This window comes from Myxocyprinus asiaticus, chromosome 30 (assembly GCF_019703515.2).
Source record: "Myxocyprinus asiaticus isolate MX2 ecotype Aquarium Trade chromosome 30, UBuf_Myxa_2, whole genome shotgun sequence".
In the NCBI taxonomy this organism is placed as follows: Eukaryota; Metazoa; Chordata; class Actinopteri; order Cypriniformes; family Catostomidae; genus Myxocyprinus; species Myxocyprinus asiaticus.
Genome location: NC_059373.1, coordinates 42,853,644 through 42,866,864, shown reverse-complemented (window position 1 = coordinate 42,866,864; position 13,221 = coordinate 42,853,644). Strand labels below are relative to the sequence as shown.

Here is a 13,221-nt window from a genome sequence, read left to right as displayed (position 1 = left end):
ATAGCTGAATATCTGAATATATAAATATAAATCTGAATATATACTTGTAAGTCTAAATATATTTTTATGAAATCACTTTGTGATCAGGCTTATTGATAACACACTCTAATTTTTCATATCTGAATAAAACAGTTAACATGCTTAATATAAATATGTGTTTTACACCATGATTGTCATAATCAGCCTTCCACATATGACATGTTTTTTTGTTTTTTTTTTTCATTATTTTTTGTAAGTTTTATTTATTTATTTATTTTAGTATTATTGTTATTGTTATTATTTATTCTCCTTCATCAATTTCTTGCTGGCCAGAGCTTGGAAGCCCAAGGGGTCCTTCGTCACAGGCAGTTAAAAATGGCAGACTTCTCTAATTATTTTGTAGAATTACACAATTTCCATAATCGCTTTTCAGTGATAAAGTGATGAGATTATAGGTGCCGGAGGACGTGTTGGGGCACCCCGGTGGAATAGCGACTGCACCTCAGTAGTTTGGTGGACAGTCGAACTTGTGGTAATGGACATGCCATTCGATGGGCCACACCTCTCCTGTGTATCACATGCCGCTGCTAATGTCTGAGTTAAATCATCATTGGTCTTAAGATTGTCTCCCTGGCTCTCTCAGCCATGGTGTGTTTTGCTGTTTCTGTGCACTATAGCCTTAGATTTCTAAGGACCCCAAAATCAAAGGACCCTTTGCCGTCCATGTTACGGCCAACCTTCAATTTTGTAAAGCAGAAAAATAATCCAATTGGTCTGGAAAACTGATTTGGATCACCATTGTACAATACTGAATTACTTAGAAATAGGATCTACTTTTATTTACACATTTTATTCAAGAACATCTGTCTATGATCATGCCTGATCATAAACTTAAATCTATATATTCGGATTTATATTTATATATTCGAACATACAACTATACAGTATATTCAGGATTTACAACTATATAGTCAGATTTATATTTAAAGTGAATATTCGGACTTACAGTACAACTATATATTCAGGATTTACAACTATATTCGGATTTATATTTAATGTATATATTCAGAAATAAAACCCTATATTCAGCATTTACAACTATATATTCCAATTTTATATTATTATTTCCTTTTTGTCCCCCTATAAATAATAATAATATAGAAAAATATAATAATATATATAAATAATAGATATTTGCAGATAATCAATAGTTCCAAAATACAAACATTTGGCAACGATTAATTGGTAAAATCGATACATCGGTCTACCACTAAAATCAGTTATTTTGTCTGCAGTTGTTGCTTGTTATGACTTTTATATTGTTTAGAATTGGTAAGGTTTATGTGTATATAATTGTGTAATAATGTAACTAAAATTATTCTGATCTGTTACATGTTTTTTATTGTTTATAATTCTAGAGTTCTAAGAATGGAGTTGGGTTAAGAGATCTGAAATATCAATATCATAGTATAATTGTAACTAAAATAATGCATTTCTAAGTATAATCAAACATTTTGTGGTTAAACATGCAAATAAATCCGAAGATTGCTGAGCCTGTGATGGAATCCTCCAAACTGAGAAGAGAATGTTTTTACGGTGCAGGAAAAACGTCCATATGCTGTCGTCTCGCTTATGAGACTGCCCTGGTATTACAACATGTAAATAAACACCAGACTGAATATTAGTGTGCTTAGTTTCTATAACAAACACTCAGTAGATCATGTTACAAGGAAATGTCTACATTAATGTAATTGTTCAATGTTTAAATGCAATCTTCTTCACTGTTGTCTAATGATTTTCACATTACTTTCTCTACAGAAAGAAACCGATCAGAAAATAACCTCCAAAATCAGTGGCAGGCTGAGCACTTACACTCAGATTGGACTGGCTGCTGGACAGGAGTACACAGTCAGCCTCACTGGAGAGAAAGATGGCGTGATGGGAGCAGAGAGCACAGCTGAATTTACCACCTGTGAGTTTAGACAAATACGACTGTAGCCATAAATGTGCAGTATATGATTTAAGCTGTTTTGCAGAAGTTTATCATTTTGCCATATTACACCTTTTTACTTCAACCACATGCCCTCTCTTAAAAAACCAGCCTTCCAAAGTTATGTCATCAAGCTTGATGTCAGTAAACCCAAACACAAAATTATTGAGGGGCAAAGAGTGTTTCTGATTTGCTAAAACTTTTGCAAAAAACAGAAAACAAACAAAAAAACACAAAGGCCACTACCCTACACTTTTTTTTCTTTTCTTTTCTTTTTTTCTGCGGTTTACAGAGTCTGTCACACAGATCAGTGTGATTTCTCAGGATACCTATTTCGGTGAAATCTGTCAGGTATTAGGGACATTTGCGTGGTATTTTAAAGAAATCTATAACAGCGCCTTTAAATTTCTATGTGCAAACTCACCCATCTACTTGTCAGTGGATCTTGTTTTATTGCATCCATCACTTCTAGAAGCATATACTCTGCATTGTTCTCTTACAGTGATCTCTGGCCCCAAAAACTTGCAAGTTGTAAAGACAACCACTACATCAGTCATTGTCCAGTGGGAGAAAGCACTGGGAGAGATTGACAGGTACATCCTCTCCGTTGTACCCAATCAGACAGATGGATCAGGGATCAGACTTCCAGAGATGAACCTCCCCTCACAGAGGGATTCAGCCCAGATTGATGGCCTGGAGCCAGGCCGCTTGTATGACATCACTTTAGTGGTGGAGAAAGATAGCTCCCAGAGCCTGCCAGCAACTGTACAGGCAACTCCTGGTAAGTTATTTGGAAGATAAATTATAGTATGCAACTGATGACTTAAGTTCTTATTTTACTGCTCTTCAACAACATTATAAAAGCTTCTCTTCCTTTTAAACAGCTCCCAGTATGTGGAACATGGCACTGTGTGACTAATCAATATGGTTTATTTGACAGGGTGCACTAAAAAGAAATAATCAGAGAACCTGAATAAAACTACTGTAAGCATACCTTCAAACCAAAATGCCATTATATGAGCAATTATAAACAGTTTAAGTCAAAAATGGCAGTGTAAACTGAATACTTCAGCAGACATTAGTATTGTCACGAAGAAAACAGTAGTCACTATGGACAATGTGATACTATTTATTCTGTCTTTGTATTGTAAAGATAAAAGAAACATTGAATTTCTTAAGGAGATAGTTTTGAAGAACTGCTAGGGTAATGAGAGCACCAGGTAAAGTCATCAGAGTATTACACATACGTATTACAGCTGCCAAACAATGTGAATCCCGGTGAGGCCAGTCCTGGGCTGCGTTTCCCAAAAGCATCATAAGCCTAAGTAGATCGTAGAAGCCACTGGCGCCAATGGTCTCTATGATCAACTAAAGCTTGCAATACTTTTAGGAAATGCAGCTCTGATCGCGAAGAGCCTAGTCAATCTGTCATACTTGAAACAAATGTCCTCATTGCTGAACTGGGCATACTATAGTTAACTACTTAGTTACTATAGTGTTACAGCAGAGTTTTATTTAAAAGAGAATGGCCTCATTGGAAATATCTATAACTTTTTTGTTATTTTTTATTTATTTTTTTTGTTGTTGTTTGTGATTATTCATGTCTTTCCTTCGCACAACACAATTACTGTAACTCACAAGCAATGCAAGATTTTCTTCTGGAAGCTGACTTTTCTTCTTTATTGCAGATAATGTAAAAATCTTCATTTTTCTACAGGATTAAAAGTGGACCAAAACTTACTGATATTACATTTAATTTGCAAATAAAGGGCTCAGGAATCGGGGCCATCCCAGACCCGGAATTATTTGAATAAATTACTTAACCTCTTGAGTAACACAACCCTTTCATTATCAGGGTTTTCCTTCTCCAGATTAGCCACTTAAAGAGAAGTGGGTGTCCATTTTGAATACAAATTTTAAAATTTGCCTTTAGGGATTGCTTCAAACCCTGCAACCAGGATGTCTATGGGAACTTCAACCATGCAGGAGGCTGGCAACAATAAAGGAAAGCCACCAAGATTGACACACACAACACTCTTTCTGCGAAAGCAAAAACTGAGCAAAGAGGATCAGGAAACAAAAGGAAGGGTTGAAGATTCAGAAAGGATAGGAAATATCAGCAAACTCAACAGAAGTATTCTTGTTAAACCTGGGCAAAGAAGACCACTACCCTTAGGAAAAGATAGGACATTCCTTAAATCTGGGACACGCCCAGGAATCATAAGAAGACCTTACAGTCCAGAACAAAAACATTTTAATTCTACCAGGTTAGGGGGTGGAGGGAAACAAATTGGTGAGCCTTCTTCAAATAAGTCAGCAATATGGTATCCAATGAGACCAAAGACTCTGCATGTAGACTCAGCTTATCCTGTTTCTGGTGGACCAATGGCATTGACAATGAAAGAAACAAAATCTGAGGAAGGACAAGGTGGAACGCATTTCAGCAAGGAACCTATCAAGCCCCTGAGAAATGCTACCCCAAGCTCCAGCTCTAAGAAACTCATAGTTACCCCATTCAACACCCCATTGCCTTTCGCAAATGTCACAGAATCAACTGAAGTGCCAACAATTACAACAGTGAAAAACCTTACAGCCTACATAAATGGGACAAAATGTGTCAGAAAGGTTTTGGTTGGGTACAGGAATATACATGGAAACACAACGTCAGATGGTAATGCTCAGTCTAAAAACTTGACAGTCATAGTTGGCCATATAAATGGAAATGATGTCATACACAAACTTCTTACTGACAGGTCTATACTTAATGATAAGGAGGTTACAGGGCTGAATGAGACTCAACCCAATGCTGAAACTTCTGGGAGTGTGAAAGAGGAAGAAGGGGAGGAGAAAGAAGAAAGTGATGAAGAGGAAGTGGAACAGAATTCAAGTGTCATGAATGTCACCCACTCTTTGACTACACAACCTGAGACAACACTTTCCTCCTCCTTTACCACCTCATCTTCTCTTCCCCATCAACCCAATCCACACCTTCCTATACCACTCTATTTGGCACAACCTGAGAGAGTGAACCAGCTTACAAGAAGAAATCGGCCAAATGCAGAAAGACCCCCCATGAAAACTACTATCCATTCATCGTTCATCCCTAGACAACCAAATAGAGCAAAACCCCCAGGTTCACCTTCTCCAGCATTTGAAAGTAGACTACTTCCTAAGTCAGCTTCCTCTTCATCATCTTTAGAGACACAGAAAGACAAGCGTCCATCTTGGCCTAGTTCCACTGCTTCTCATTTAGCAAAAGATGCCCTATTAGAGAAGGAACATTCAAGAATTCATATCACACCAGAACCCCAAGATTCAACTCCTGAACCTGCTTATAACTCAACAACTGAGAGTTCTCCATCATTCGTTAAATACCCCTTGAAAAAAGACACTACAAAGACAAACAGAAGCAATGAAGCATCCAGTCTGATGCCTTTAAGCCGTATGCTGTTTAGAGGTTCTCTTCCTCTTCGATCAAATAACAGTCCTTTTCAGAACCGCACAAGGCTAATTCTAGAACCACCTCAACATCCTCCCCGGGGACTCATAAGGCGACCTTTTCCTTCAAAACCCATAATCAGAGACAACAACACCATCAGCCAAGTCAGTCCTATCCATCCAGTAAAACCTTCCATCACCACTGCAAGACTAAATCGCACTAGTATCAAGAGTAGACCCAATGTAACACTCAACAGGGGCAATGGATCAGCCAATAGACATGCAGCCAACAGACAGTCCCAAATAAAACACAGTGGCACCACTCAAGTGGTCACAAACATCAGTCAGTATGGAAAAGGAAACGGAAAGAATATTTCTTTTTCCACAAACCATATAGCAGAAAACAATAATAAGACCCAGGAGAAATATGTGTTGAACAAAGAGGATATCTCCATTGAGCATGTAGGGGTCAATAATGTAACATCAAGAGGGTTTGTTTTAATATGGGGAGCACCGAAAGGAAAGTTCAAACATTTTATAATCAACCATGCCGAGCTTGGAAAAGAAAACAAAGAAGAGAAGAAAGAGATGGACAAGGAGGAACAGGACGAGGAAGAAGTTGAGGATGAAATTAAGGGAGAAGGGCTTGAGAAGTCAGCAGCAACGAAATGGAGTTTGGGTAAGGGTGAAAGTGGAGTCCATGAGCTTGTAACTAATGTACAGAGTACATCGACAAATAAGAGTGGAGAAAACATTAAGAAATTTACTACAGTTCTCCCTGGATCAGCCCGCTCACACCATATGTCTAATCTCAGCCCAAACACCAAGTACTCTGTGTCCATCTTTGGAATGGGACCTGCATTTCGCTCCAAAACTCACAGCCTCATCATACATACAGGTACCCAAAACTAAAAGTCATCACTGATAACACCGTGTAACAAATTATTATTTATTTTATTTTATTTTTTTGTCTTTGTTTAAAAGTAATTGTCTGGGTAGTAATTGTTATTTCCTAATTGCTTATGCCTCAAAAGTATAGAAAATGGCTATTATTCCCCACAAAATTTCTTTTGTGACCAGGACAGTGATATTTAGAAATGTACCTATTTTCCAGAACATTCCAGATAGATTCAGTGCTGAGTAAACTTGGAGTAACTTCTAGAACTTTCTAGAACTTTCCAGTAATATAAATAGTAGTATAAATACAGGGGCCTTAAGCCTACCAGTTCAGTTTAGTTCCAGCTGCCTAAGTGGATACATATCAAGATCTTGCTGGATGCCTTGAAGTATGATGAGTATGGCTGGGAGGTCATAGGAGACTTCAAAATGGTGGCATTCCTGATGGGTCTCCAAGGCGGTTTTTCCAAGTTTCCCTGCTATCTTTACCTTTGGGACAGCAGGGACACCAAGGCGCATTACCACAGGCGGGACTGGCCACAGCGGACTGAGTTCTCTGTGGGGAGGAACAACGTCAAGTGGGAGCCACTGGTGGACCCACGGAAGTTGCTTCCACCAGGATATACTGGACTTTGAATGCCGCTACCAAGGACAGTATAACGAGAACATGATGGGAGACTACATTTGGGGGCAATGGCTCCCACTTGACGTTGTTCCTCCCCACAGAGAACTCGGTCTGCTGTGGCCAGTCCCACCTGTGGTAGTACGCCTTGGTGTCCCTGCTGTCCCAAAGGCAAAGATAGCAGGGAAACTTGGTAAAACCGCCTTGGAGACCCATCAGGAATGCCACCATTTTGAAGTCTCCTATGACCTCCCAGCCTTACTCATCATACTTCAAGGCATCCAGCAAGGTCTTGATATGTACCCACTTAGGCAGCTGGAACTAAACTGAACTGGTGGGCTTAAGGCCCCTGTATTTATACTACTATTTATATTCCTGGAAAGTTCTAGAAAGTTCTAGAAGGTTCCCGGAAGGTGCTAATGCCACCACTGCACATCAAATTGGGCCTTATGAAACAATTTATCAGAGCTCTAGATAAGAAGTCGGCAGCCTTCAAGTACATTCAAGACTTCTTCCCTAAGCTGTCTGAGGCAAAGGTCAAAGTCTTCGTCGGACCACAGATAAAGAAAATCCTGGAGTGCAATGAATTCCCAAAGAAGCTCACTAGTAAGGAGAAAGTGGCTTGGAACAGCTTTGTCGCAGTGGTTCGGGGCTTCCTGGGCAATCACAAGGCCGAAAACTATGTGGAGCTGGTTGAGACTCTGGTGAAGAACTACGGAACAATGGGCTGTAGGATGTCCCTCAAAGTCCATATCCTTGATGCTCATCTTGATAAATTCAAGAAGAACATGGGAGCGTACTCTGAGGAGCAAGGCGAGCGCTTCCACCAGGATATACTGGACTTTGAATGCCGCTACCAAGGACAGTATAACAAGAACATGATGGGAGACTACATTTGGGGGCTGATTTGTGAAAGTGATTTACAGTAATTTAATTTAATTATTTTTTTTTTATTATTAATTGTATTTATTTATCACACATTATACATTTGCACATATACAGTGAAATTCTTTTTTTTCACATATCCCAGCTAAGCTGGGGTCAGAGTGCAGGGTCAGCCATGATACAGCGCCCCTGGAGCAGATAGGGTCAAGGGCCTTGCTCAAGGGCCCAACAGTGGCAACTTGGCAGTGCTGGGGCTTGAACCCCCGACCTTCTGATCAGTAACCCAGAGCCTGAGCCACCACTACCCCCGTATAATACAGTATAGATCTAAATCTTCTGTAGTCATTTTTATATTACTTTAGTATAAATACATGTTCATTTGGATTCATATGTTGTTTTTTTTCTGACTTTATGTGAACGAAAAGACACAAATTCACCCGTTTTCTCATTGGAAAGAGGTACATTTCAAAATATCACTGTCCTGGTCACAAAAGCAAAGTTTGTGGAGAATAATAGCCATTTTCTATACTTTTGAGGCATAAGCAATTAGGAAATAACACTTACTACCCAGGAACAAAAATTATGTTACATAGTGTAATCATTTAATCTACTTATACAATACTGTACATTACCTAACTGATAGCTTTACAATGACATTTTGTGGAAGTATTGTTGGAAATTTTCAGTGTTAGTGCTTAGCTTGTCAAAACTGTTACTTTCCAATGCTGTTCATTGTATACCCTTGACTAGGAAGGGTTTTTAATCAAAGCAAAGGCAACTTCTTTGAAGCTTTGATTAAAATTCATGCAATGTGCAATGTGTAATTGTTAATAAAATGTGATAATAACACCTTTTCTTCTAAATGTTAACCTTCTGCATTTGGTCTTTTGTGGACAATGTGTGGACTACATACTGAGCAGCACAAAATTACTGCACAAATAAACTAGCTTCCTTAATAATCAAGAAATAGTAAATGGGCAATTAGTAAAGAACGTTAATGGAAATAAATGTGTTTTCATTATTGACTTATGCTGCCTTCATAATTCAGATGCCTTGCTATCTGAATTATCGTACATATGGGTTTCCTACTCGGATGTTGCATATGAACATCCCCTCAAGTTGTAACTGCAACAGGGAAACTCAGTTGCAATTTTGATGGTTTTGATCCCTGAGTTTCCAAGTTGGGAGGAGACATTAACTTTCAACATAGCATTTCTGTAGAGAATGATAGGTTTTATTCAATTTTCTAAATGCAGCTACCTTGTTGTCGTTTGACGTTACTGTCATATACATTTATTCATATCAGTAACCATTTGATGCATATTGTAAAAAAGGTTTCACCTGAATAACATGTATTACAGTGTCAAAATAAAATTTCCCCAAAAAATACAGTATGCAGGAAAGCATGGGTTCCTGCCTGATTTAATCTGTTTTGCAAGCCTGTTTAGCCAATTCAATAAAAAGAAACAATGATTCATTGATGAATTGGGCAATTCTAGTTCTGATTTTTAAAAAGCCCACAAAAATATGGGACTCACCTCATTATAGCTGAAATATTCTGAAAGAAAATGTTTCTCAGGTCACATTCATGTTATGCATAGCCGTACAGCTGCAGGTACCACTGTACCATACCCATGTTTTTGTCAACAAAGAACTTGAACGTGACATACTCAAAATTACGACCTTAGAGGTGGAGAGTGGGAGGTAGCATGTGTTGGCAGTGTAAATACCCATCTATATGTTAACATGCTTAATATGCCTATGAAACAATGGTGTAACATTAGCATCTTTTAGTTTTTCTTTTGGTAAACTATTTATAAGAGTGAATGCCAGTATTTTAGTCCACTCACTGTTACATCATGCAAATGTGTTTCATTCATGAAGATCAACAGAAAAAGTTTATTTAATAGTTTTACATTAACGCTGTCTCCATTCATATGGTAATAACTAACTTTTCACAACTAACCGATGTTGTTGATACAACTTAAATTGTATTTAACCCAGAATCTTGATTTAATTGCTATCCAGAGGATACTACTGGTCAACAAAAATTTTACAATGCTGGTAGAAATATCAAAATTTTCAGTAGACAGTCCTGCTCTCACCACTGATAGCTGCTTTGATCTTCTCTCATCCAGGGTAAGATTACAGTCAGCCACCTTCATGTCTACCCTCATCACTCACCCCAATCCAGGGTAAGACCATGGTTGGCCCCTAAATCATTGCACTGACAGCTACTTGATTTCAAACAAACAGCTTTTTGCTGATTTGATTTCCCAGTGGTTGAATCTCATGTAGAATAACCTATTAAATCTGAACACACCTCTACCCCGTTGGCCAACAAAACACAAAGTGTGTTCTTGTACATGTGTTTTGAAATAAAATCACTTACCTCACACCATTTCCTCCTCAGTGTCTTCACTTACTCATTCATTTCCTCTTTGCATTCCTCGTCCTTTCTCCGGGATCAAAGAGCAGCATCGGCATCTTAATATCATGCTTCTATTTTCTTGCTCCTGTGCAGGTTTCATGTTATTAACAGTGATGTTTCTGTTGGTGTCTGTATAGGCAGTGGCCTATATACTGTATATATGTTTGGACTGCACATATATACACTTATACTGTATACTGATGTTTTCACTGCTACAGCCAATAGCCAGTCTTTTATTTTTGAGACATGAATGTAAAATGTTTCTTCACACAGTTGAGAGAATTGAGAGTGCAAGTAAAAATGTACTTCTTAATGTTTTATTCGGTCTTTGTATTTATCTTTATCACTTTTTCTTCCTATTAATATGCTGTCTCTTTCTGAGGTTTGTTTGATGTTTACCTCTGTCACCTTGTCCCTTTCTTCATGATTTTATTCCTGGTCTTTATTTAATCCTGTTCTTTCTTTTACTTTCTTTCTTTCTTTCTTTCTTTTTGTAAGTATAAAGAGGTACTTTCACCTCTATTTGATTGTTGAGACGGGACAAAACATGTCTTTAAACATACTGTAACTTATAAATTTTAAAATTAATCAGTACCATTTTGTTTGAAGTCCAAGCACTGAAGGTGTTGGAACCAGTTGTATTTGTACTGATTTTCTTCTTTTTATGCCCTAAAATAGTCTGGGTGTCAGAGACCACACCCTGACAGCACACATACATCACCTAAACATCTATTTGATGTGTGTGTTTACATCTGAAACAGATGTGTTTGCTCTTCTGCAATACACCTTTTCTCACAGATGTAAAAAAAAACAATCAGAAGATAATACTGTATATATATATATATATATATATATAGTACTGTATACATACTGTATATATATTTTATACAGTAAATTATTTAATTTCTGTCTATTTTTTTTTCTACCAATGCACCTTCATGCATCTTCTTTGGTTCATGTGCTAACATATCCATAAAAACTTCATTCTTCAAATCAGCAAAAATGGCTGCCAACAGCCAATCAAATTTCTATACTTTTATTTTTTCTTTATTTGATCAAAATGGAAATGGATATTACATTGTTGAGTATCCCCCAAAAACCACATCAGACCTATATATTTTCATCTTTTAAAGAAGCATTATTATATCCTGACAGAAGGATTCATTTTAAAAATACTGTCATGTGGTTTCACTGTGTTTCTCTGTTAACACAATCAGATATTCCTGAAAGTGATAAAATCAGGCAACATCAAAGTCATCCTTCATTCTAAAGGGGCTTCTTTCTACATTTCACTTGGCATCATAATCTGTCATTACTGTAAGATTCTGTGACTGACAGTAATGACAATTCAATAGATGGAGCTGAAAATCAGTTTGAAACCATCCTGCATTCTGAAATCAATCTTATTTGTAGTGGAATGCTTGGTATGTCAACATCTTTATGAATTTTTGACATGTTATTTTTGTGACACATATTGAGTGATAGGAAAAACATATTTTGTGAGAAAATGAGAGAAGCAGATTGTACCAAACCGTAGGCAAATACTTCTCAACATCTTTGATAGATTAATCCAAAATGATTCCATGATTACTAAACTTCAGTTCTTTAGTTCTGTTATCTGTTTTGTCCCTGTACTCAAGAATCAGTGCTCATCATCTTCTCTTGTCTACGTCTATCTCTCTGTCTTTCTCTTATCTTTTCCTGCTGTATTTAATGATCTGTACTTACACATTCAGGTCCCGAGCCACCATCTAATCTTGTGTTCAGTGAAGTGACCGACAGCTCTTTCACTCTGTCCTGGACCAAACCCAAGAGCAAAGTGTCTGGCTTTAAGATCACCTACACTCACGTACAAGAAGGTACAGAAACCTCTATTTCAGAAAAAAACTAAACTAAACTTTCATTATGTTAGCTCAAAAAAAACATGAAATTTGTGCTGTAATGGCAGGTGAGCCGATCTCTGTTAGTGTCGATTCAGACACAGCCCATCTGGCTCTCTCAAGACTGCCACCTGGATCCTCCTATGAGGTCAGCGTGATGTCAGTGCTCGGACAAGATGAGAGCGATTCCATCAAGGATACTGTCACCACTTGTAAGTTTACTATTACTAGTAAACGTGCAATTATTACTATTACTATCTGCAAAGTAATTTGGGTGATAATATCTCATGTATTCTGTTAAGGACAAAACCCCCAAATCAGAGAAAAAAAAACAAGAAATTATGTTTTGCATAAAGAAAATAAAGCATATTTTTTAGGACCATTGAGTTTTTTTGCACTCTGACAGATTTCATTTCAATCCCCCCAAATTCTCATGTTCATAATGCATTCAAATGTTTTACTGTAATATTTCAAAATAGCAGTTAAAACACTGTAATACAATAATTTTTCTATTTATATCAGTGTAAATTAAAGGCTATATACTAAATACGGTAAACAAATATTACCATGATGTATAAATCTTTTTCCTTTTTTTTTTTTTTTTTTTACATTTTAAATCATTTATCATAATTTTTTCCATAGTAATGAGAATGCAACTTTTTCACAGTAATGGAAATGAGATTTGTAATGGTGATTAAAAAAAAAATAAAAATAAAAAAATAGGGTTCTCTTCCTTTTGTTTGCTCTTGAATTTTGTCTTTCTTTCTTTCTTTCTTTCTTTCTTTCGACTTTGGGGTGAAAAATGACGCTGGATCATCCTGATGGGTTTTGTGTGACTCACCCAATATAGTAAATAGTGGTTTAAGATCTGGGCTGATAATTGAAAGGGTATAGGGTTGAATGAACTCTCGAGGGTTGATTCATGAACCATCATTGTGCCCTTGACACTGAATCTTGATTTATTCCAGGAGGACTGAACCCAGCAATAAGTGAACTGCTTAAAATATCATTCCAATTACTCTTAATGCTGTTTTACTCTTGTATTTATAGGATTTGCTATTTTAGCAGTATTTATAATACCTCTATTGTTTGGATAGCT

General features: G+C 37.2%; 1 protein-coding gene across 1 annotated transcript in view; it reads left to right on the top strand.

Moving 5' to 3' along the window:
• LOC127420684 (tenascin-X) overlaps nt 1-13,221 on the top strand; it is a 56,670-nt gene that overhangs the window by 22,890 nt on the left and 20,559 nt on the right. Inside the window, exons 5-8 of the mRNA XM_051663149.1 lie at nt 1,798-1,951; nt 2,472-2,750; nt 11,979-12,101; nt 12,191-12,334. Of these exons, the coding sequence (XP_051519109.1) occupies nt 1,798-1,951; nt 2,472-2,750; nt 11,979-12,101; nt 12,191-12,334 (700 nt within the window). The remainder of the gene's footprint in view (nt 1-1,797; nt 1,952-2,471; nt 2,751-11,978; nt 12,102-12,190; nt 12,335-13,221) is intronic.